The sequence below is a fragment of the Dinoponera quadriceps genome, unplaced genomic scaffold, assembly GCF_001313825.1.
Source record: "Dinoponera quadriceps isolate SergipeBrazil2010 unplaced genomic scaffold, ASM131382v1 scaffold586, whole genome shotgun sequence".
Lineage (NCBI taxonomy): Eukaryota > Metazoa > Arthropoda > Insecta > Hymenoptera > Formicidae > Dinoponera > Dinoponera quadriceps.
Genome location: NW_014554764.1, coordinates 2,972,017 through 2,999,266, shown reverse-complemented (window position 1 = coordinate 2,999,266; position 27,250 = coordinate 2,972,017). Strand labels below are relative to the sequence as shown.

General features: G+C 37.6%; 2 protein-coding genes across 2 annotated transcripts; both read right to left on the bottom strand.

Moving 5' to 3' along the window:
* Positions 1-1,969: 1,969 nt before the first annotated feature.
* LOC106741575 (gonadotropin-releasing hormone receptor) lies at positions 1,970-15,681 on the bottom strand. Its single transcript, XM_014613708.1, has 7 exons — positions 14,943-15,681; positions 14,535-14,854; positions 12,323-13,262; positions 4,838-5,021; positions 4,123-4,325; positions 3,902-4,023; positions 1,970-2,388 (listed from the first exon to the last, which is right to left on the bottom strand). The coding sequence occupies exons 3-7, from the start codon at positions 12,905-12,907 to the stop codon at positions 2,274-2,276; spliced, it is 1,209 nt and encodes a 402-aa protein (XP_014469194.1). The 5' UTR covers positions 12,908-13,262; positions 14,535-14,854; positions 14,943-15,681; the 3' UTR covers positions 1,970-2,273.
* Positions 15,682-16,065: 384 nt separating this feature from the next.
* LOC106741568 (cytochrome P450 4C1-like) lies at positions 16,066-19,997 on the bottom strand. Its single transcript, XM_014613695.1, has 10 exons — positions 19,793-19,997; positions 19,596-19,705; positions 19,360-19,450; positions 19,041-19,232; positions 18,679-18,739; positions 18,178-18,304; positions 17,942-18,014; positions 17,625-17,737; positions 17,229-17,466; positions 16,066-16,478 (listed from the first exon to the last, which is right to left on the bottom strand). The coding sequence occupies exons 1-10, from the start codon at positions 19,962-19,964 to the stop codon at positions 16,141-16,143; spliced, it is 1,515 nt and encodes a 504-aa protein (XP_014469181.1). The 5' UTR covers positions 19,965-19,997; the 3' UTR covers positions 16,066-16,140.
* Between the last annotated feature and the right edge of the window lie 7,253 nt (positions 19,998-27,250).

The window sequence follows — 27,250 nt, the reverse complement described above, 5'->3', positions numbered from 1 at the left end:
TCGTGCCCTAGCGAGGGCGGCTCGATTTACTAAAAAACGCGATCGTTTAAGAAACGTGTGCGTTTTTTATTCTTTGTGAATGGTTATGTCGTTTCACCGATGCAGACCGACAGTTGGTTCCGAAAGAACAATATTTGATTTCTATTCGAATGAAGAGCAATATATAAACTGACGAGTGAAATGTAAAATCATATTTTATTTTATGTGTGGATGTGTTGCATATTATAAGATTTGGTAATTAATAAGATTAATTATCGAACGGCAACGCGTGTGATAGTTTCATCGTTGCATCTTCCGAAATGCTCGCGCTACGCACGTCGGTTTACGCTCTTCAAGCTATATATTTATCGATATATTATTAATGGAAAATAATTATGATATGATTATATCATTATAATTATTAAAACAAATCAGAATATGACTATAATTATAAGCATAATTATGTTATAATTTTATGAGATTCGCGTTACGTTTGCGACACACCAAGAAATCATTGTAATCATACTGAGCGCGTGCGACCGTAGACCAGTGACATATCTCTGTAAGATCGCGAAGTGAACGCAGCGAGTTCTTGTTTGACAGTTGATACGATACAGCACGAAATCATGTAGATAGATCATTGTAACTGTAAATGGCGAATCGCTTATTCTAACACGATATCAGAAAAGCCGGAGGTGCTCGTGTATTCGCAGAATAGTATATTATTGAGAGATAGCTTTATTTAATATAATGTATATACTCCTTAGATATATATAGATAAATATGCGTATTTATAGAATCTTAAAATGTTCGAGCCATGTAAAAGCATGAATAAATTTTTTTTATAAATACTTTCTTCATCACACGCGATATTGCTTCTATCCAAAGTCTTGCGAAAACGAAGAATACACTGCAAATAAGTATCTACCTACAAAATATTGGGCTGATCGTGCAGTGATTATATATAATAAGTGCATGAAATGAATACGCAATAATGAATTGCGAATTTTGCAAAATGATACATGACTTTTCTTTCACCCGTTCTACCTGCATACCCACGGAAACCGAGAAAGGTTTGGGACACCCTGTATCATTATTTATATTATCAGGTATCATACTTTTATTATGATTTATGTCAATTATATATCTGGGAAAAGAAAAGATCATGTATGAAATTTGCCCATATATATAATCATATATGTCCACAACGAAAAAATATTCTGTTAGCATCATCTCTGTGTTAGGCCGAGAATTTTTCAAACTATCCTCATAATGTTGTCTTACCTCGTCCCCCGTTTTCTTGAAAACAGTTGCCTCAACAATTAGCGGCGATACGACTTCATAGACATTTGGCTATCTGGAGTACGATTACAAAACGTTACGATAATGTCTAACCAGTTTTTCTCAGGAATATAGAAACTGATCATTAAAATTAGACGTCAACCGATAACTATTACTCGTAACTGAATCAGCCACTGATAGAATATCACAGGTTATCGACGCAGACTGACCCAGTGTCATCAGCAGTTATTGATGCAGCAGCTAGTCAGCACTTTTTCTTCAAGATTGATTTGTTCCTTATTTAACATTTTATTCTGCTGTACACTCATTTCGAGTTATACATTTCGAAGTATGCAAAATTAAACAGTAGCATAACATTTTGCTAATTTGGTCCTCCGCTAAAATAGATTTAATACGGCCTCTTTTCCATATCGAAGTAGTCATTTGATAAATCAAGTTTAGAAGTTTATTTGTTTTGTAAAAATTTTCCTTTTGACAGTGTTTGTATTTACTTTCTGACAAACAAGTCAATATGTACACATTAAAAATTCACTTATTATATACAATTTATATTAATTACTGTCCTTTCTAAGAGTTTATTTTAAATAAATATATAAATTTCTAATAAAACATTGTTTTTTTTAAACAAACAAATTTTTTTTAAATCTATCGAATAAGATTTTAACGAATGTAATCCTTAAGTTCCCAATTTAAAATATTGATTATTAACAAAGTTGTTGTATAAAACGTAAATGGAGGCCGTAATACCACCTTTTCCACTATTTTTTTTTATTAGGAGAGTAAATTTGTTTCTTTCGGTATTTAAGATCGCGGATAGCGATCCTTACTCGTAGAAGTCGTTTATTAACGATATTCGATACGAAAGGCGTGGCAGAATGATGCTTATTTATGTTCTTCATTTTGTCTAATACATCATACTGTCTACGCGCTCGTTCCTCGCTGTACACTTTTTTCGCAGAAGGTGACGATGCAATTCAGTTCACGGGAAAATGTTATGTCTGGCGTTGCTGCGCGTTCACTTTACTTCCACTATCCTGGTGCGAAAGGAGAGGCGTATCGCGTGACTTCCTTGTGTTGTTCCGCTGCTGCATCGTTATCTGTTCGGACCTATAATTCACAAGATCGACATTAATACCAGGCGGTGAATGTTACAAAGTTAAAATTCCGCCATAATTATCGGAAGTAACGATATTCGCAGAGGTTTCGGTAGGCCTCTTTGTAGCGAGTTCCCTTACAAAAAAGTATTATTGGCTGGTCAGTAATAAATTACTTTATCTCAATAATTTTATTACTAATGATTTTGAATACTTAAATTACAGAGATATTAATAACATAACATAGAGTAAACAAGTGATAATGACGGCAATAATAATCATTGATCTATTATAAAGCTCTAGCAATGAATTATTGGTGCGAAGTCTTTCTCAAGAATTAATTACTTATGCGAAGTACCGCACCTAGTGATTAAAATCTGCATTAGCAATTGAGCCTAGTACTTCAGTACTATTTCACATAAGTCACATCAATATCTAATGAAATTAATATTAGAATTTATTATTCCATTCATGAAAGGCAGAGAGGATAAATTTATAAAGGGAAGACATATTTGCTAATCTTTATTTTTATAGCACCCAGTAGCAGTCATTAATATTGGAATTTGTGACTATAATATTTTGTATATACTGTACCACTTTTCACATTCTCAGGGTATATTGTGAATTCACCTGCGATGTTTCATTTATTTGTCGAATATTATAAATGTATTCTGAAAATAATATCTGCACTTTTAACAAGTATATTTAAAAATTTTTGATAACGAGAAAAATAAGTGTAAATTTTTTTATGATTAATATAAATTGTTTCATAATATGTGTTTTTCAAAGTAAGTTATTGAAATTTACTTTGAAATTCACTATAATCCGTAATTAAAAATCTATAAACAATATTGACATTACTGGTTCGCCAATATATATTAATTTTCATGGTATATCAATCGTTTCCGCGTTGTTTCCAACGTTTGTATTATGCCGTTATAATGTTTTTTTCGGCGATGTAAAAATATATATTATAAGGATAACCCCTTATATTATATATATAGAATATTATCAAGGTATTAGAAGTTCCTGTTCGATCATTGAGGTAAAGCAACGTTGAGCATGGTTAGGATATGGATGAATGTCCGTTTCAGGATCGAAACAACGGAGGATTATGAGATGAAAAAAGTGCAGAAATTAAAGTGGCACTTTTTTTTTTTTCAATAAAGTGGTCTAACATTAGTTTATTTCATCTCGTTTGCATGAAGATAATTTTGCTGGAAGCAATATTCTGTAATCGCAGTAATTAATTCCTGTAGTAATTCGCCAAAAAATTACGAAAGTGCCGACGGAAGAATGATTAAGAAATAAAGTTTCTTCCTCGAGNGGGGGGGGGGGGGGGGGAGGACACCGATATTCGCACGAGCGAATCGCGCGTCCCATGTAAAACTTTCTACCGTCGTTATCGCGATACTATGTACATGCTCGTCGTAACTCGCGTGCGCACGTGCAAGTACGTCGAAGTGAAACGTGAAAAGGAATTCGCGAGATACGACGCGTCGAACAGTCTCGTAAATTTCATTCACCTGTGATAAGAACTCTTTCGTTGTTTCTGCGGCCAAAGGTGAAACGCGCCATATATCAGGGGATTTACCAAGCTGTTGCTCATGCCGAAGAAAAATATCCCGCTCCGCAACTCTTCGCTGAACTGAAAGTATCGTGTATTACTTGTCTTTCTCTCTCTTTCTCACACACACACACACACACACACACAGTCGTTACGTACGCTTCGACAAAGTATACTAACGTGTTTATCGGGATTGAGAAACATGAAGATAATCATCATCGTATAGTACGGCGTCCACCAGATCAGAAAGGCCGCAACGATGACGACGCTGATACGCAATGACTTCGTCTTCGCTCGGTGCATCAGTCTTCTCCTATTCAGGTCACTGCTTCTAGTATATATGCCATTCCTTACCGGTTCTCCTTTGAACATCCTCTGACTTCCTGAAAGATATTAGATATATATCTCAGTTTAGCATCTCAGAATAGTAAATTGTAATCGAACTCTCCCTCCCTCTACCTCCCTTTCTCTCTTGATTATTTGTTCACTAAGATCATATTTTATTTATCAATCACAAATCTGAATAGAAAATGCACGGATATTTATATGTGCGCCAATGTTAAAATCGTGCTGGATTTCCTCAGGTCAAAGTATCATTGCCGGGGCTTCTGTTTTGTTTATTGTAGTCACATTATGACGTCCGCGAGTTGAAAAAAAATATATTTGATATATCTTACTGATCTGTATTATCGAAAAAAGCTAATTTATTTCGGCGTGTAATGTGAGAAAAAACACTAATATCGATTTTTCTTTCATGACGTCATATAGCTACGATGCGAGGAATCCTTTAAAATCAAAATCGAAAGTCCAAAATACGTCGTTGCAAAGAAAATGTACGCCAAAATATTATGCCGCGAGCGAGTTCATGCCGTTCGCGAATTCAAGAAGCACTTACGGGAAATTGTGATCACCGTGGATACGTATGTGGTAATTAAAATTGTTAATGGCAGGAGGAACATGAAAAATAGGCTGAAACTGGTATATAGTTGCTCCTGCCAAGCCTCGGTGTAAAAGCCATGAGTCACACACTGTGTAAATACCTCGACGAATGGTCCTTCGGCAACGTGAAATATCGCGATCTGTAACACAAGGCGATATGTAAGAATGCAAATGTTGATATCGGCGGATGTGTGCACGATGTTTCGATAAAAAATTCAAAAAAATTTATTAGAGTGGAATTTCTCGAAACAAGTGAAAAGCGGCAGTATTTTCATTCAAAGCTATGTGAAAATATTGCCACTCGAAGTTGAGAAATATCGTCATTCCGGAGTGGATATCATAACGTGGTTAAGAGATTGTACAGAAAAAATAATAGAGCATAATAAGTGCAACATTAGAATATTCGCATTGACAATTCACGTTGACGCACCAAAGAGATAACATTAAAAACTTTCAGCGTAATTTTGCGTACGATGATGGAGGCCTCGAAAGATTCGGAGATGATTGAAGAAGAATGGCATTATTCAACCATTTTTAGTTATCCGTATAAATATCTGGGGAGATCAAGGCATAAGAGTATTATTAGGTGTAGAAATTAATTCGGTACCTTTAACATCTTGTAACTCTGGTTCAAGTTTTTTTTCCCGCCCTATGGTGATTTGAAAGTGCCAATCTTTAAGCTTTAAGAAGCACTATAATAGTCGTTATTACTAGAATATTATTAGAATATTACGTCTAATACTCTAAGAATATGCCCAAAATATGATTTAATATTACGCGCTTATAGGGAATAAATAATACTTTCTTTCATTGTTTATGCAGTTAAATTTCACTGATGGAAACAGTAGCTGCTATTGAACAGATTTTTTCTGCGAAATTTTACTTTGCAGTGCTATATTTATAATTATACGGCCACCAGTCATTATTGGCTGTTTCTTTCAGTGACGATACACTGGTTGCAATTTAAAGAATAACGGGTGACTCGGACATGCGAATTTCTCGAGATTCACAGTAATCCCCAAATCAGTAGCTTTTTACTGAGATGGAGGAGATAATTCTTTTTGATAATACTTTTTCGCACACCTGATAGTCGTGCGCTCGAAATATGAACTCCTTCGGATTCGTATTTTATCCCGTTATTAATCCGACTCTTTCCTGCCGGCTCAAAAATAGGCTGTGACGCGTGAAGGAAGGAAAAAAGATCGTAGTATAATAGCCGAGATAAGCCCCGTAACAGGAAAGTGCATTTGAAGGATACCGAGGAGCTAATATCAGTTCGTTCACACCGGTCGATGCTCATTTTTAAACGGCGACGCTTCATTGTACCGGCCTTCCGACCGAAGATGCGATTGCGCCCGGCCGAGTTCTAAATTCGTCGTGTTACCTCGTCAAGATCGCGGGACACAACGTGAAAAGAACGGGACGAGAGAGATGCATTGATTAAGCGCGGCCGGTGGTTCTTCGTGTCTCGGGTCTGTCAAGCAACACGTCCTCCGTTCACCATTAATCTTCGCCAGACTATAGAGACTTCTTCCATGTCGTCGTCGACGACGACAGCATTATTCTCTGACCGGGTGTGATGGCTCACGATACTCGATTCTAACGGATAACCTCGGCGAGGGTCGCGAGCGACCATCCGATCTGAAAATCCGCATTTGGCCATCTGACATCTCGTCGTCGAATCTAATCTGCAGTCAGTTTTCTTGTGAAGAGAGATGGCGAACGTTATCGGCTAATTTTTATACAAGAATATACGGAAAAAGTCTCAGTTTTTACGGCTGAATAAGAACCAGATGAAAATTCGATGACATGAAATGAGAACTCAATGACAAGGAATGATATCTTTGTTTCCGCGACTGAGAATATTCGTGTAAACATTCGATTAAAACACATTTGCGCAATTGAATACAATTGATCGAGTAAAAGCCCTCTACAGAAATTTCTCTTACAATCGAGTTTTCGCCTGGACAATAGAAAGTTTAGTTATATTAACGGAATGTTGTTAAATTCTAATTATGATTCTGATTTACGCGTTAGGGCGCGTATAGTTGTCAAATCCGTCTTATCAAAATATTGATAAGAAAAGATTAAGTGGTTGATTGATCGAGTCGTCAGTGCGATTAATTTAGGTCGAGGAATCCTACAATATGGCGCACGACAAATTATTACACGACTATTTAATTGTGAATTATACACGTTATTTTTATAACGGATGAAATTATTTCAGCCGTGTGAATGCTCGAAACGTTTTATTCTTGTACTGGGTGCTTTCCGATCAACACATGAAATTCATTTCCCTGAGAAGTGACGGTTTCCTAGAACATTCTGGAGAGCCCCATCATTGCTTCGAGAGAATTCGAGACCCACGTATGTTTCAGATAAACAGTAGATAAAAAAAAAATCCAATGTTTACAATTTTTATTTGTACAATTTCGATTATTCTGTTGTTTGTCTCTCGTATGAATTTAGGCGTGATTTAGCGTCGACTTTATTCATTCGGAACCTTACTGAGGCCGTTATGGTGCATCTGTCGACAAAGAGCCTCGGCTTAGTGATCTCCGCGATCAAGAACCTTCGCGAGATCCAAGGGTCTACGTCACGGGAGATTCTTCATTATATTTCATCTGTTCACGATATCCCGGCCGCTAAAGCGCGACGTCAGGTTTATATTAACCTTACCTACTTATATTAATCTAACCTTTGAGCGTGATTCTCAAACATAACAGTGATGCGAATCATGCATCCCTTTTGTCGAGAAATGTGAAGTACTTTGTTCAGCTCCTCTCATCTTCTTCTTTTTTTCGATTTCTTATTGATTTATCTTCGTTAGTGATATACATCATTATTTCCTACGAGAAATTTAAGTAGTTAATTAAATATCAAATATGGATATCGCGGAATAATGGACGAGTTATGTGCTAAGGATATTCAAAGTAATTATCGTCAAATGGTGACATTATAAGTGAACATCACACGTAATATCTTCCTTATACATTAAACAAATGAGTTTGTTTTACTTTGCATACCCTTACAGAAATTTAATATTAAGAATTATTAAGGAATTTATAGTGATTAAATACTGGCAGTAATTATTTGGCCAAAACTTAATCATTGGTTAATATATGTCAAATTATATATATAAAAAGATTGTTTTCTTATTGATATTAATATTAAAGGTAAGAAAAAAAAGAAAAAGAGAAAACGACGAGAAAAAATACAGATGTAGGGTAGTATTGAATCTGGGTCGTCTAGTTAGCAGTCAGGCATCTTAAATCTTCTGGAACACTTGCATCATGTATGCTCTACTTCCACTGCTTTCTCAATATTTAATCACTGCAAATTCAGTAATTCTCAGTATTAAATTTTAGTAAGAAAATATTTCATCACTGCTGTGCTATCAAGCATTAGTATTGAAATTTTCATATTAATAATAAGGTAATATTTTTAATCATTGCAACTATATACACTGAAATATTTGGGATCACTATGAACTTTATAATTTAATTATTACGAATTACTAACAACAGTGTTTTAAATATTTACAATAAGTAATTAATCATTAGCTTAGCAGCAATAAATTTCTGTAAGGATACCATCATTTTCTAGCAGATTGACGACTTTTAAAACATGCCGAAAAATTGCTTGCTTTCGTAGTTTTTCAGTCGCTCATTATGTAATTCGAATTAAGCGCGTGCAGTGTTTTCTTTTTTTCGATGGTCTAATTTTACAACAATTTCTCGATTCGAGAAAAGGATTGTTTTTCGCATATGTAGAGACATTTTGTCAGTCGTAACTAGATGACTGTGAGACAAATACGCACACACGTGCAATTATGTAAAATCACTGTTTTTTTTAAATATATTCCACGTTATGATATAAATATACAAACGAAGCGACACTATCACTGCAAAATCTATTATACAGGGGCCGACGGTTATTAGCACCTGGAAATACCTTCGAAATTACACGAGTTGGAGAAAAAAGCCGGAACGAGGATTGCATAGGGAGGACCGGCGGCAACAATTTTCTCGCAGCTGAACGGAGTTTCCGTCAATTCCCATAGCCTCGGGGAAACTCCAAGTGCTAATAATTATTGGTCCCCTTTGTATAGCGGGATTTACATAGATAATTAATTAATTAATCAATTACGATAATTATATACGTAAATAATTCTCATGCCGCGTATGAAGACGCACGTTTACCACCAGGTGCAGAGCGCCTTGAAACGCGGCGTTGCCTACGGCGTCTTGAAGAAAACCAGCGGTCACTACAGCTTACCGACCGACAGCGATATCGCGCGACAGGAGGTAGCTATTCAGGAGATTGATCTATTGGACCTGTACTGTCAGCGTAAGATCAATCGATCGCGAGGTTACAAGGCGCAAAGTGACAGAAGCTCCCAAAGGGCCGGCTGCAAGTGTGGCAAGCGAAGAAGAAGACAGAGAAGGTCGCGAGGATGTGCCCCTGGGAGCTGCAAGAGGCGGCAGATGAGGAAGAGGACGAGAAGGGGATCGAGAAGGGGCAGGTGTGGGTGCGGAGGTCGCGGTGGATGCCAACGCGAAGCGAAGCGCGCGCGTGATCAGAGAGACGACAAACTGATCGGGCTAGACGTCGAGACGGATGCGGTCGTTGGTACTGAGCGCGGCGGTCGCTTCAGCGTATCAGACTCCTTGAGTCCAGAAAGAACGAACAACAATACGAAGCTGTGCGATATGCATTAATCGCGCAATTCCATCCGATCGCGCGATGCTCCGAGAGAGAAACGGCATTAGTAAGTTCAGCAACGTAAACGCTTTCGACTAAATAAAGAAATTCTTTCTCTGCTGAATCTCTCTTTCATCTATTAAAAAAAAAAAAAACGGATAATTTCTTTTTTTAATGACAATTCCCGAAGAGACAGGTTCCTTTCAGCAGGAGAGAGATTACTGCTGTTTTCAAATCGAAGAATTGTAATAGATAATCGCTAATGTTAGACCACCCTCAATGTTGTAATTCTATATTGAAATGGAGACTTCTTCCAATGGGGGCCCTGATATTCCAGCGTCACTGATTTCTATATAAATCCGTCCCCGAATATGTCCTTAAAATGCCGATAATCGCGATAGATTCTTCGAATATGCAGGATGCTCTTTGAATGAATGAAAAAAGAATAATCGAAGACCGTAGTTGTATATTAATGCAAATACAATATGATGTATGTAAAACGAAATATATGTTTCGTTTGCATTTAAACAATACATTATAAATTGTTTTTATATCTGTTTCGTCAGAACGAGCATTTTCCCGGAAGTTCAATGCAAATGTCGTCAGCGGTTCAGATTCAGGTTCAACGCGAGATTAGAATATCTCTGTCGAATTTGTGTTGCGATCTATTTATTGCCATTCACATTCCTCTGCCATTTCGGTTGCTCGTTGTCCTCCGTTTTGTCTGAATTCAATTTCGTTTGTGTGTAATAAATATTTGTGTGTTACGTAATGAGCGTCTCTCTCTTTTCCGTTCTGATTATAACTGAGAAGTTTCCCGTAGCGTACAATTAGTTTCTAATTTATCAAAGTTTATTATAGTAATTGATCGTAATATCCCGCGGCATTGGTAAGTATACGTTGTGACACCGTGATTATTGATGACGGAAAAAGTGAAGACTACTCCGTCTACTGCGGTGCATGCGTTATTGATGGCCAAAATACGATAACGTCGTAATTAACCGCGTAATTTTACGTGATTCTTGGAGCATACGAACTTTACGTATCCGCAAATTTATGTTAATGATATCGGTGCAGGAACAATGAATCTTAATCTTGAATAACTCTAAAATACGTCGTTAGTCAGGAACGTCTTCGCGCATGTTTTGTTCGATACAGAGCATCTGTGTATTTTTATTAATGAGTAAATTATACAAAATTTCGTAGGTAATCCAACATACGCCATAAGCCCACGTACAACGTAACAAAGACCAATTGTTTTTTCTAAAAAATAATAAGCAATAAGTATGTAACGTTTGGTTTTTTGGTCTCAACCCAAAGCAAAAACTTGTTTGCTGCATCAAGTTTATTTGATCTTTGATATTTGCCAATTATCCGGTTCTTTAACGTTCCTAACAAGTAGACCCCAGTTTAAGTAGCATCCGATTGAGCCGATATTCACTGATGTAATCTTATATACTTTGCTATTTTAAATTGCATAAAATAAATATGACGCGCAGCGACCTCGATGGGACTACTTTCTTAAGAAATCTTCAGAAAATGATACTGTCATCTACCGTCGTACGCGAAACTGGTTTACCGTCGGACTTTTTTCTCCAGCTCGAGTGGATCACCTATACTGGCGACATTTATTGATCGGTATTTAATATTCAAATAAAGCATTCAATCCCAGACGATAACGATGATGGTGTAATCTTTTTACCGTGGATTATTGACGAGTAAAAAATTAGTATCCGGGAAAATTGGCGCATTTATAATGATTGGTTGGCTGTGTTCTTGAATGCGTCTCGTAAAAGGAATTCTTGAAGACGTCGTTTTGATGATGTAATAACTTCCAGGTTAAAGTATAAAACATTTTCTTCTTTTATGTATGCAAAGATAATGCAGTTTGTATATTTAGTATCATTTCATGAATTAAAGTTGAAAGTTCGCAATTGGTACATATTCTATGTAAAAAGTGATTTTCAATACGTCATCGATGTTATAACCGCTATTAGATTCCTATAGGAATTAATGATTATTATTGCGCCGCTAAGCATTGCAATAATATATAAAACGCCTTCCCGATTTCGCTATAGAAAAAGGAAAAAATCCATCTCTCTCTAGAATCTCTCCTCTAGAAATTATCCCTTAAAACCTGTAGAAGGTCTAACGTGAAATTCAATTACTTTCTTACCAAATAATTCCCTCTCATGGTTCTATAAATTCAAAAACGTCTAAGAAGAAACCAAAATATCAGATACGGAAATGATCTTCTCAGAAAGATATGAAAACGAAACTCATGAAATAACGTGCGACGTTAATTAGAGACGTGCTTCGTCAAATTATGCGTTTAATTGTCTAACCGGAAAAGTGCAACGCGGATGCTCGAAAAAAAAGAGAAAAGAAAAATAACGTTACCAAAAATGTTACTATCTAAGTCTAAGAACTATGAAAGTCCAAAGTCACTGTTATTTGAGCGTAATATGATTTTATTAATTATAATATACTGAAAGAAGTTTTTTTGGGTCTAACGCTTCTCATAGTTAATGGAAAAAAAAAAGAATCAAACTGATCGCAACAAAAAGTTATGGAAAAGAGATAACTTCTCGCAATAGATCGAAATGTTTTTCCAAGTTTTTCCAAGTAAGTTATAATCGATAAAATCGTCATGCTCAAACAGTAGTTTCGGCTTTCAGGCGTTTTGTTATCTTTTGAGCTAAATTTCTTTCTGAAAAAAAAATAAATAACGTCTTACCTGCGGAGTGGCGAGCACGAAGGACAATATCCAAGCGCTGCAAACGAATCGCGAGCATCTCTGATTCATACTGAGCCCCTTCATGGGATAGCGCACCGCGACGAACCGGTCGACGCCAATCAGCACCAACACGAAAGTGCTCAGGTAGAGGCTGAACATCTGCAGGAACTTGAAGAGCTTGCACGCGACGTTGCCCCACAGCCACGCGACGTTGTAGCTCCAGATCGTCTCGCCGGCCATGCAGAAGACGGTGACGAGCAGATCGGCCACGGTCAGATGGAGGAGCAGCGTATAGATCGTTGAGCACACCCGTTGTTTCCGGCTGTTTTTTATGATCGAATAGACGGTCGCCAGATTGCAGACTAGACTCAGTACCGACATGACCGCTAATACGATGACCTTGAGGTAGACCGAGTTGGTCAACCTGGGCGCGTGCTCCAGGCACGTTACGTTTTCATACAACTCGATTTCGCTGCGGTTGTCGCGGGGTCGCAGGCTCAGTTTCAGGTCGAGGCCGACGGTGAGGTTGCCGCACAGTTCCCCGGGGAGCGCTGCGTCAATGCTGGCGGTGGTGTTGTTCATCATCGTCGTCCTCGGAATCGGCCCGATGCTTCCGGTTCATCGAAGATACGATATTGGCGACCGAACGCTTGCCACCGTTCTCTCGCGGAATAGCATGGCCGCCTTAAGAGGTGAGATGCATGTTCCGTGGGGGACATCTAAAGTGGGAAGGATGATCTCAGGGTCCTTGTCGATTCGTCGCCACCGCTTGTCTTCTTTTGGGTTCCGTCAAACCCGTTCCGTCGCTTTTATGCTCGTTTGGGCACACGTCCGCTCTGTTTGTCCCGTGCGAGGGTTGTCGCGATCAGGTTAAAGGACATCGCAGGCATGATGTCTCGAGGCCATTCTCATCGCGCGATGAATAACGTTTCGGGCATCCCTTAAACGCGTAAACATAGTCTTTCGAATCTCATTTATCGCGCATAATTGGTAATCGGACGTTCTAAATGTTTCCTCATCACGACACTGAAATATCGGCGATCTAAATGTGTAGAAATTGAGAGGGAGATCTGCGAGGGTTTAGGTTAATCGCTGTATAATGATTAATCCTTGACTAATAGGTAATAATGAGCTGGATGAGTCGTTTTTTTTCATCAATACTTAGTCTGCGAGTGTTTCATTATTTTAAGTGCATATTTGAAACTCAGTTCTAATTTCGCTCCTTCGACATGGCCGATAATAATTTTATAACATATAAAATATAAAATAATAACTATATTGTTTTATTTAAGAGAAAGAAAGGGAACGAATTCGAAAATATTAAATTTATATTTCGGAAATACCAATATTTATGTGATCAAATCATATTCTTACTTATATTGTCAGATCCATTGAAATAATTTCGACAGGTTTCACAAAAGTTTCTTCATAAAAGTATATGTATTGTCACTAAAAAAATAGTTATCGTGTGCGTGTAAATTAATTAAGATAAAATAATACAATTAGATTAATACAATTACATAAAGTTAGGTTTTTAGTTAAAAGTTTCTTACATATTTCAGAACATAGAAAAAATACGACGAAGCGAATCTATGATTCACGAATATGCACAGTAGATGGTCAGACAGCTGTCAAAATGAGATACGTATAAATTACATGTGTATATGTAATTTTGACATATCTACCGTGATCTGACTATCTATTGCGCATGTTCGTAAATCATAGGTTCGCTCTGTCATATTTTTTGTATGTTCCGAAATATGTAAAAAAAAAAACCGTTGTTGCAACCGTGACCGAGTGTGCAATTAGATTAAATGAATCGAACGATCTTGCCAATTTGTCTCTTTGTCAGTGCATAGTTTAAGAATAATTCAAGAAATCCTTAGATTGTGAACGAATTTTTCAACAATGTGAATTGGTTATATAGAAAAAAATCAACTTCGAGCATTCTTATAATTTCTTGTATAGCGTTGTTCGTAAATCGATGATTTCTATTTCTTAAAGGGGTTTTCCTGAATCAAAAGGTCAGGAGGAGCAAAACATATTAAAGCTTCGTTATAAAGAATGCTCCACGATTAGCGTAAAAGAATTTGGAGTCGATTTTTTTTCAGCGAAAATATCGAGATGACTCATCATTTATCGAGAGTTTTCAACGCTACATATCTTCGTGAGCAAATCCAAAAATTTTATTAAAACAAAAAGTACTACTTACTCGTGTTCTTTCTTATAGCCCAGGTCGTGAAATGATTTTCTATTTCGATCTCGATTTGCAACTCAGAAACATAGGTAACTCAACACTTTTACTTAGCAAGAAACCAACTCCCGAGTCTGACGTTAAAAGTAAGATAGCGAGTCGTGGGATACCTTATATATCTTGCGACGAATTTTGTCAAGTTTGAACGATTCCCCCACCGATCACGCGCTACAATTATATCGATATATCTCTTCTTTTTCTCTTCTCTTAATCAATAAGCGACCGTGATTCCCAGAAAAACGTATACGTAAGTAATTTCATATGCGTTCGCTTTTTTTCTGCAGAATGTATAAGTTACTGTGTTGACTCACAAATTAGGAACACAATTTTATATTCAAATAACAGAGAAACATATTGAGCGCATACCTCATATGTTTAATGACAAATAATCACACGAAATCGTGTTTTTCTCGAATAGATGGCACCCTTTGCTTGTCGATAATAATTTTCTTGCTGGATTAGCTTTTTCTGGACGAGAATGACCATCGCGTAATAAATTCATCGCACATAAATCACACGACGAGAATTCTCTCTCTATACTTATGTGATTCTATATAATATTTTTTTCTTGTTCGTGCGCACCTCACACAGATTTCGCGAAAAGCGCGCTCGACATTAATTCACCGACATGACGTCGTTAATTGTCCGGACTTCTAAACACAGTTAACTGAATTACATCAAATTCCCAAAACCGAAATAGTTCTCTCCGTTCTCTTCCTAGTAGCGACTTTTTTAACGAAAGTTTTTGAAAATTTTTGCAAAATTTGAAATGAAATAATCCACGTATGTTTTACAAAAAATACCGTCGGAAGCCACATGATTCCGTCGGGACTCGCGCACAGAATTTACATGCGTCGCCATATGCGCAGAAATGCAACGATGATTACGTTCGCACTGTGTGAACCCGACTGATCGATGGTCAACGCGACATTTATCGCTTCGCGGCATCGTCTTTCTTTATCGCCTTGATCTTGTCTCCCACGCATACATCGTTACTATCGACTCCGATTTGACACACGCTCGACAAGTTCATTCTGACGTATTATCGCGCGGATTGAACGTGAAAATTTTCGCCTTATGTTAAACCTTTCATTCTACAATACAGCAGGAGTTGAGATAGCAAAATAAGTTAAAACAATATCTCAATTCTAAAAATATAATTTACTCCTACTTTAATTCTGCTGATGTCTTTCCATTTTCGCTGTTTTAGCGTCAAAATAAGTTGTCTAAAATTAAATCTGTACAATTAAAGATTCAAAAGAAAAGTTAACTTGTATCGTCAAAGTAGGTTTATGGACCATCTAACCAGTAAATTATTTTTATATATATAAGAACGTCAAAGTAGCATCAAAATTTCTATCAAAGTTATTGATTGATTTTAGAATCGCTATGCATTCTGTCGTAGAACGTAATACAAGTTACTACGGGAAAGCGAACGCTGTAGAGGATTGTGCAATTATGCGCGTACGTAAAAAGAGGAAAGACAAAATAGGAAGGAAATACTTTTTTTTTATTTATAAAACTCAGCGACCGTCGTCGACGTTAAATCATGCAATATCTTGCCTTATTTCTTTGGTGAGAAATGTATACGTATAATTCCTTGATATGGTCGCAACACGGTGGAATCGTATATACTTATTCCCGCGGGTGTTTCCACGCTCTTGATCCTCCATTTTCGGAGTACAGCGGTCAACGCGATCTTCTCCTGGAGCAAAGCGAGTCGCTGTCCGAGGCAGTTTCTCGGTCCGGCGCTGAACGGCACGAAGGCATACGGATGTATCATGTTCTCCGGTAGAAATCGGTCCGGATCAAACTTCAACGGATCCGGCCAGATCGTTGGATCACGATGCAACAATATGATCGCCAATACGATCGTGCTGTCTTTTGGAATCGCGTAACCACCTTAAATAGAAACATGGAAAACGGGCGGGATGTGTTAATTTCAATTTTTTTCATATTTACTTTCATATTTACTACTAACTATAGTCGCATAAGTGACAGTATTATAATCAGGAGAGCCATCTAGAAGTTCGAAAATTGTCTTTAAATAAATATTTTCTCGATTTAAAAGTAAGCAAATAAATTATGTTGTAAATCTAAATGAATCATTTTCTGATACTAAAAGAATTTAAATAAAAAGTTTCTTTTATTATTAGAAAAGAATTTGTGCGGCGAAAAGAAACACGCTATCATATTGTTGCTGGAAAATTTTCAGAAGTAATAATTTTAGCCTAATATTATTCCTTTTGTGCAAGATAATGAACGGTAAAGATTCGCTTCTACCCCTACGTTTACGTAAATTTTACTCTTTCATTTGGATATTACAGTTTAACAACGCACTCTGAATACAAGTTACCGTATATACTCGCGTTCAGTTCTCGTGTGGATTTTTTCTATCCAAAAGTTTCCAAAACGCGTGGAAGGTTTTGTATCTCCGAGATAGAGAGAGAGAGAGAGAGAGAATTTCGAGACATTTGCTTATGCTTCTCTTTATTCCTTTTTTTATCCCGGATAAATAGTTGTTGCAGAAAAAAGAAATTCCAAGAATATTTTCATGCAAAACAGATTACTATTGGTGCGTTCGTGCGATTTAAGCTCAACAGAGCGGTTTCGAAGATTCGCGCGCGATTTGCGCTCGAAAAATCATCTCACCTAGATTTATGTCGTCCGTGACTTTTCTTCCGATTAGCGGTACGGTTGGATATAGCCTAAGACTCTCTTTTATAACTCGATCGAGATACTTTAATTGAGAGAGTTGCTTCGGAGAGGCTGGGCCTTGCCAATCACGGAAAATGTCCTCTAATTCTTCATGAACCTTCTCTTGATGTTCAAGATTATTGCCTAAGCAGAAGAGTACCCAGCTGAGCGTAGTCACTGTTGTGTCGTAAGTCTGTTGTTGTGTTATTGTTTCAAATTAATAATACGTAATATATAACATTGGAAAAATGTGATATTAAAAAAGAAAGAAATAGAGAGAAAGAGAAAGAGAGAGAGAGAGAGAGAGAGAGAGAGAGAAGTATAAAACTTTATGCTGTGTCTTGGACCTACCGCAAACACGAATGAATTAATATGTCCTCTCAGCTCTTCGGTGGTAAACAAGTTGTTTTTGTTCTTATTTAGATCTAACAAAAGCTCCAGGAAGGCTTTCCTCTTCGTCTTGGCTATACAACGATAAGTTGAAATTTAATTTTGAAACGAAAAAGAAATGAAAGAAATGTTTGTTCCATAATGCAATCTCCTTTGTGATTTTATTGCAGAAAATGTATTTTTAACGCAAACATAGGTCTTAAATTTATGTTAATCATACCACGCTTCATTTTTGCTTCGTTATATTTCTACATTTTGTTAATAATTTATAATTGTACCTGCCGTTTCATCGTCATTATCCTGCGATTTGTCGTTCAGTACGGTACGCGTGAATTGCTTATTCCGTATTATCTGGAAATTGTAATATTTTCACCAAAGTCCGACCTCTTTTCGAAGAGAAACGGTGAAATTACGCGAATTACACATTACTATATTATCTCAATTTATTTCCATCGAGAAGGTGATAATTATAACAGTTTGATACTTTCAAACGCGTCAAGATTAAAGTCCTCACATCTTTTGAAAATTCATTTACATTGCGAAGCGTCTCATTATACTTTCTTCCCACATGAGACAAATTAAATATCCAGTTTATCCAGAGCCACGGCTGATTTATACGTATCGATATCAGTTTGAGCAATCTGAAAGTGTCATTAATCTTTTAGTTCCGGTCGAGGCAAAGCAATAAATATAGTAAGTTCTATGTGTCGTTCTTGATAATAATATTTTCGTTTTTTTACGATCGACAGTTGTAAAGTCAACCGGCGGATGAACAAAGTAGCAAGACACAAACGATCACATGATTTTTGTTATTACGACATGCGCTACATGGTGTGAAATTAATATTTATCATCTTAAAAACACGTCATACCGTCGACAAATAAAAAATCGATTGATGTCGGTAAAAACACGAAAAAGGATTCAGGTGTAAAATTAATGACATTGTCTGACGACCACGAATTTGAAATACAGAAAAAAAATGTTCTATATTGAACGTTACTCGTCGTAGACTCACCTCTGTATATTATCGATATAATTAAACTCGACATCTTGGGGATTTATACCCAATATAATTTCTGGAATAAAAGTAATGGTTGCGATAAATCTCTTGCAGCGAGAAAATGTGAATCTCTCACAATCACTAGTAATCCAACATCGTTGTGTGCTATAGTTAAAAGCATCGCTCGACAATAACAGCTAATTTTACACAGTCGCTCTTCGTACGCTATGTATATATTGAGCAAATAATGCAGTTATTTTGGTTTTAACATAAATTAAAGAGCTCCCCAATAAAGAGCTTTGTCAGCTCGTTAAAGATGTTATTCGCTCATTACTGAAGTTACATTTGCGCATCATCGCTCTTAGGTTGTTTCTTACCGCATACAACGTCCATAGAAAAATGATCTAAAATAGGGATGATATCGATAGCCTTCCCTTGATTTTCTGTTATCACTTTCTCTAGGGATTTTAGCATGATTTCTGTTTTCTCGGATATAATTACACCGAATCGTTCCATGTTAAAATGGAACGGTGGCGAGAAGAGCTTCCTAAATTGCATCCATTCCTTGCCTAAAACATAAACTTCCATGATAAAAGAGTAGAGATGAAAAGTAAAGTTTATCCACTTTGTCGCTATCAGCGAAGCCAATAACGAGGCGATTTAATGAAATTCCCGGAATACTTTATCGTTATTTACCAGAAGAAAGGAGAATCCCAGTGCCCAGCCATTCTTTATAGAAATTGTAATGAACCGACTTCTCTATTAGTACGGTACTCGAAAGGACAGCCTATAAATTTTCGGGAACACCAAATAATAATATAATTCGTCTAAAAACGTTGCATCGGAGCACAGTGCAAATGATTGATTCAAACAAGCATAGATAATATACGACGATCGAATAACGCGATAGTAATGAGATTTTAATTGCTCACTTTAAATTGGTCTGGTTTATATATGTAAATTATTGGCTGTGGGCCCATCCAAAGTAGAAAAATCCCGTCTTTAAATTTGTGCATCAGCGACAGTAGCCAATCTACACGACCTATAATTAATGCAACTTGTATTTCTTTTGTATGTAAGTGGAAAATTCGTAGAAAATAATAATAATAGGACGTGTTTTTTTTTTTACCTTTTTCCGTTTGCCGTAGTAAATCTAACGTTCCAATAAAAGGGAGAGTAGTGAGCCCAGGAATATGGCTGATTTTTTTCCGTGTGATATAATCACCGTACGCCAACGCTGCGATCTTGCAGAGTAAAATAATAGCAATGACTAATATTACTAACGAAAAGAGAGTCGCCATCGTCGTAGCTGTAGCTATTACAAAATACTTCAGTTTGTATGGAGATAGTCTGCATATATAGCCTCTTCTACGTGGCTACATCTATTTTTAAAGCTGTTTTTCTTGTTAATTTTCGTTGCTTCCTTTCATTCCTTTCCCGCAATTTATGCTAAGGTTTTGCTGATAAGCAAAGCATTCGCTACTTAACGCTACTTGTCTCCTTTTACATAAAGAAATTTCCACGCTTTTAAATTGCAAATTTATGATTTACATAGTATGTATCTATTATGTATATATGTATCTGTATTATAAGAAAGTACTGTTCTTTTTTCCCTTCTCTGTAACTTCTGATAGTAATTTGCATATCATCGAATATATACTTTCTTCCTTCGTGGCGAAAGAAATAATAAATTAATGTATCATCGGTCAGGCGAAGTAGAATTCGTGTGTAAAATATTACCGACATTTTTTACTTGAAGTACGTATCCTGGCGCCATCTTTCGCAGTCGCTTTTATCGGACGCGAATCGCACATTCTATTATGTGCTTACTCTGTTTATAATGCAACATCGGATACTGAGAGCATAAAAAATCGACTTGTTATTACATCGTCGAACAAAGAAATAAAAAAAAGAAAGAAAGAATTATACCCATGATTTTCTTCTGATAGTTTTGAGCTATACCTTCTCTGATTAATTTCACGTCTATTAGGTGTTGTTTAACTAATTTCATGTATACTTGGTGCAAATAATCCGTTGTCTTACTTTTTTCCAACATAAATATGCGTCCTCACGATATGGGGCGATAACAAAGCTGAGCAAATCGTTGAGAACTTTGCTGTTTCTAATTTGTCTTGTATTATCCTTATCGCTTGCCACTTTGCCAATCTTTTATTTTCTGCGGAGTGTTCGTCGTGTTTGCGGTTACGCGTACTTGCTACTTTTTTCGTTATTTCTCATTTATTCGCTACTGTTAAAATAACACTTGCAAGTGTTAAAACGACATATTTTATTCGTTAGTGTCGATTATAGATGTTAATTTTGTTGAATATTATTCATGACATATTTTGTGTGTCAAAATTTACAGACGCGTTATTTATTCTCAGTAACGGTCGTCATTTTAAGAAGTTTTAAGGAGAGAACATAGTCGATTTTAATCTCCTTACACGCGGTGGATTTACGTAAAAAATAATTAATGTTTTGTTCGTCTTCTAAATAGTAGTTTTCAGTGTTTGAAGTTTCAATTATTCAATAGTGTACGTCAAGAATCCGACAGAAAGAAAGTTAGCAAATAGTATCAAAGTATTAATATTAATTTCTGACAGAATATTGTTTATTGCGCGATATATATTGTGTTTGTACAATATGTGAAATAGCGAGATCATTTTTTTGATATTTCCTAACATGCACATAAATATATCAAATATAGACGAGCATATAAATGCACAGCAGGTATACATACAGTAATGAAAATACCGATATAACTTATGCCTTTTTCCACGAACTTGTCAATATTTTCGTCAGATTAAACATTCGGTATTTACGCATAAAAAGGATCAATTTTACATTTAATCAGATAAGTATGTTACATAAAGAACAACGTGTATACATTATGTATACATTTTTATGGAATACATAAGTAATGTGAAGCGTCGTGTCTGCGCACCTATTCTTGCGCGAAAATTCCGTCGCGATATCAACGATGCGTCATTGGCAGCGGCTACTCGTACGATTGACGAAAAACAGGCCTCGTTCGTCGCAGAGCTCGTCGTGAAAGTAAAACCTGTTGTCTCGAGCGCGATTTTATTCACTGGATCTACGATAAATCTCTTCCCGTAATTAGCAATACTCGCTTGTCGACCGCGAGAACTTTGTGCCACGTGAAACTATCCGCGAACTTATTTCAAGATTTATCGTCTGAGATTATTATTCTCCCCGTTGCGTACGAGAGAGAAAAGCTCGTCTCTCTCAATCATAGTCTACAATGGGCAGTGGGAGTATGCTCATAAGACCAATCATATTCGAGTGTAAAGAAAATATGATTGGTTAATTTCTTATAATAATATCTGATCAATGTCTAATGACATATTCCCTCTTCCTACTTTGGACCATGCGTCCCGGGATGTCAGGGAGTTAAAAGTAGGTACTTCGTTCGTCGCGAAGCCATTAGCAATTCGCAATTACTATAATAATCGTTTCCGAGAATTTCGCGAGTTTGTTCGGACTTCCTCGACTTGGTTCTTTCGATTCGCGATACATAAAACTTGGAGGACGTGAACCGAATCCCGCAGTGACGTTATTATTCGGCGAATGTCATTATGCAGCGGCTGCGGCTCCCGCAAGGATACCGGCGGTGATCGAGAAAGGGTGATAAATCAGGATTTTTGAAAAGATCCCCCACGTCGTCTGAGACTCTCCCGTCAGCCTTTCGCGATTCGATCTTTTGAGACGCGCGAGCACACCCAGCCACGTTTTCGCAACTTGGGCAAGTTTTAGTTCGGGGTAGACGACGGCCGTGGATTAACGACGGCATGGGAGAGTATTTTACGCGAGATGGGAGTATCTGCGGCATACGCAGTCTACCCTTCCTCCGCGGCGGGATCACTTTTCCCTTTTGTTTTTTTTTACAGCATCCCCTTCACGTTATTCTGTCGAATTGCTACGCCATTTATATGCGAGTGTTACTCTCGCAGAGTGTAATGCCGCACCGTATTTCGATCTCTTGGCGCTACAGCGGGACGACGACTATGCGTCGCAGGGCGCTTTTATTTTACGTAACGGATTTTCCGATAAAGTATCGCTTCGACGTTCGGTTCCGTGTAAAATGTTATCCGGCTCGTAAATGCGCCTCGTGGGACGCGCTTTCTTACGTAGACGCGCAATATATACGTACGCATATATATGTAACCTTATCGTCAGGCGTTGAGGAACTGTCTAAATGTCGGGCACCTTGAGGTAACGACTGAAAAAAATACTACCGTTCAAGTAATGCTTACTTGATTCAAATAAAACGATTATGTTCCTTGGTAAATATTTACTAGAAGTAGAAATATAATACGAGATAGTCGTTTCGTTGCCTAAATTCAAACGTACTCTAATACCTGTTACATTCTGAAAAGCACATCGAGACGATTACTATGTGAAAATAACTGTTGATACATACTTTATTAAATTTTATTATAATTAATTCTTCAAAATGACTTCTCTCCTCAGTTTCACCCGTGCACCACCGAGATCCGTTTGGGACACCTTATATAGTAATAAAATACATAAATAATCTATCTCTTTTTCACCTTTCTCTTTTTCTTTTATCCTATTTTTTTTTCTTCCTTCTAAAACAAATTTCGAGGCAGCCATGCGAACAACATCGCGGATAAGAAGCTTCAACGTTTCGAGATACTTTTTAACACGCCCCTTTTTTAGAAGGGAAATTGTTTCGAGTAGCTCGTCCCGTGGTTGCTATGACACACAGCTCGTTCGCGATAGATATTATAATTACCGTTCTGACGCGCTTTCCGTCGCGCGCATTTATTTTTATTATTTTCACGGCGTGCTGAGGGAGAGACAAAACTTCTGCCGTAAAGCTTTCCAAGTTTCGCCGGAGTCCCGCTTTTCTTTCTAATTTCTTCGCGGGTGGGGTTTAACTTTCCTTTATCGCAGTTGGAATTGCCGCAAATTTAGCCCGAATAAATTACTCCGTATTCGGCGTGACTTAAAGCATGCGGAAATTCTCTTCCGCATTTATCAGGGGGAGATTTATAAATTTGAATCTACAAAAATTCTCGAATATTACGTGTGGCAATAGGCTTTCGAATAAGCAGTGAAAAGAAATAGTCTGACGGAGATGGACAGAGAGAAATTTCACGAGCTAACCCTTCATCATCATTAATTCCTGCGATAATGAAAAAGCACTCGTGGTCTGGACGTATTAATCGGGCGATATGAAATTCGATCTCTCGTCTCGGAGTATTATCACCCAGCTCGATTTTACGACGAAACGGACCTCACTTCGGCGGTGTACCGCTGACGAACCGTAGGGAAGTTTTGCGCGAAGGTACGTCACGAAACGATTTCCGACCTCTCCGGTCCAATCTAACTTGGGATCGCGGCAGATTCTTCGAACGGCCAGTCGCGGAGGACATCTCTCGCTGCCCAGAGCGAGCGGGATATACGCGTGTATAACCGAACGGAAATTGTATTAGTACGACGATATCATATTTCACGACGGCTTGTTTCATAAATTGGCATTGACACATGGAGGAATCGCGGCGGATACGTGTTTAAGCGTCTTGCGTTTACTTCGCGCGCTCTCCTCCTCGGCTGAGTACACAGTCGTTCTTCTTCACTCGTCTCGATTTGCTAAACGTCCGTGCGGATATCGAGAAGCGGATATATATATCTCATCTCACGGTAAAGCCCTCCCTAGATATAAAGATATAGAAAACATTGGTTTGAATCACACGGTCTATTTTGTTTGGCGACCGCGGCTAAGAGCAAGAGGATTTACATACACATTTTCCTATTGAATACGAGATAAAACTCATCGAAAAAAAGTAATGCAGCCTTCAATCTACGCCAATCTGTTGACTCATCGTATCGCCTACCTATTTTCGTTAATAACTCGATATTTTACCCGGGAAAAAGAAAGATCAGACATGAAATTTGCTCATATATGACAAAGAAATACTGTTATTTACAGATAAATGGCTACTTGTGACAGCAAATGAAAGTTGCACCGTCATTAGCACTGCCCAAGGTAGATGTAAGGACTCCTTAACTCTGCTGATGCAAACACACAGCAGAGAGAAGATACTACGGGAGTCGATCAAACATTTGATCGGCAGATATTCACCAAATTTTAGTACTTATTATCAGATTCTTTCTTTTTTTCTAAACAAATTACGGTACATATTTGCTAATAAAGTTACTCTTTGAGTATTACGTCCTGAGCCTACATAGGAGATGGACTTTGCAAACAAGCTAACACATGGGATGCATCGCGGAATAGAACGTCTGTCAATCTTGAACAAACGATCTTATAAGACGCGGAGACAAAAAAGGGGAAGGAAAGAAGAACGTGTGATAAATGTATATTACGTTTCGTCGCATTTACTCTGCAGGACGTCTCACCGCGGTGGAACAGCTCTATAAATAAGTTCGTTCTAAACAACGTCGCTTCGTGATACACTCCGGTTGCTCGCGACCAGTGGGGTCTGATTAATAGCAAGTGACACTCGGTGGATACATCTTGCAGATGATATCACGCCCGATGCCAGCAGAAGGGGGTGTCGCGATATATCTCGCCACGTGTATACGTTACGTAACGGAGTTACACAGTGCTGCGTGTATAATCGATAATCCTCAATTATGTCTGTGTAGTACCGGTTCACGAATGTAATTAATAAAGATAATTGCACTCCTTTGCCGACTGAAGATATTGTTTCTGTCGCGGCATACTTATCTCGCGAATATCGATATTTGGAAAATACGCCGTTTGAAATTGATGACAAAGATAAAAACGCTAAATCTGACAAATCGCCTTTGTAACTAATAATTAACGAAATGTGGATGAAAAAGTATAATGTAAAATTAAAAGAAAAAACGCTTGATTTTTTCTCTATGATCTAATATTACACGATAAAACGTATCAACGCCAAAAATAAATTTACCTTTCATCACATTCGATATTTTTCATTAAAGAGCGATTTGGCGTACACACAATCCATCAATCATACCAGAGATAGTAGATATAGTTAGTGCTCTGTTCGCAAGCGAAAACGTGTTTACGCATGAAATGCAACATTTGTTTATGTTCATTTATCACGCATCGTCGACAAACGATGGAATACATGCAACGCTCCGTTTAATTCGAGAATTGGCCTGACCATTTGCTAAAACTGTGACTTGCAGCGAAATTACGGTATCAATCATAATTTATCACGTAAAATGTGGGGCACACGTGTGCCAATCAGCTAGTCACGGATACATTCCGACTATGGTATTAATTGAGGAAAAACGAGATAAGAAAAATAACGAGTTCTTTAAGAGCAAAAAGACGATTTCAGGTGTACGTTGCTCTCGTAAATGCGACTTTATTGTAATCGCATTTGATTCTACAGACATTCTGCAATATCGCTTTCTCGAAACGCACTTTATGTGTGCATCTGTGCATTATATAACAGGTTTATACAACATTTATGTAGTAATTTATATTATTTTATGTTGCACACTCTAAGAAGAAAGTGATAGAATCAACAAAATTTCGAACGAAATATTTTCAAGTACAACGTTTAGTCTACCGAAACAAATGGTACAGCTGCTGTAACGAATTATAAATTGATTCGCGATTTTAATCAGTAGTTATATCAACGTACGCAATGTATTGCTGCGCGTAACTTGTAACAGCGGACACAATATCTTTTTTAATGAGGGTAACTGCTGATTTGGTCGATCTTTTTTCTCGGTGTACTTATATATACTTTATATTACAGTATATATAGATGGTCGTATACTTTTCACGAATTTTATATGCCAAACAAACATCACTTTTCGCGTCTCTTTATTAATACAACACCGTAGAATATAATAACAATTGATCACAATATGATGATAATTAATGGCTTCGGTGCGAAACAACCATCAGCTCGTAACCAGTTAAATATCATTTCAGAGGTAAATATGAGTTTTAGAGGCACTTAACAATTACGAGAGAAAATAGTCGTTTTCCCTGTTCCTTACTTCTGATAACGCAAAATGAATTTTGTATATCGCTACGTGCCGGAAAATACACGGTTCGGAAACAAGGGGACAACGTCGCGTTTCATACTCGCGGCACGAACTTTCGTCTATATCCTCCGCCGGTTTTGTTCGCTCACGCCGCGTCGTTTCCGAATATAATTTCGAGCGCGCGGACGCATTTTGTCGTCTCGTCTTTCGTTTTTTCCTCTTTCTCGGCCTGAAGGAAAAATTAATAATCGATAATTCCTAATAATTCGCAAAACTGTCTGATCTCCGCCGAAGTGACCTCCTCGCGAATCTCGGCGTTCCGATTGTTAACCAGCGCTATTGCGCCCCGTCGTTTATCAATTGCATACCGCGGCGGCATTATTAATTCGCTTTCCAATTAAAGTGTCACGTCGTTAAAAGAAATTTACACGCGCGTACGACTCGACAGCGGATGACGAAGAGTCCACCGATATTCGCCGCAATATTTTGCGTCTGTGCATTCCCACGAGCTCGATAAACAGCAAAATTGCGGCGCGGCAGCGTTGTCATTGGCAGGAAGAGGATAGGAGAATACAACAACGGT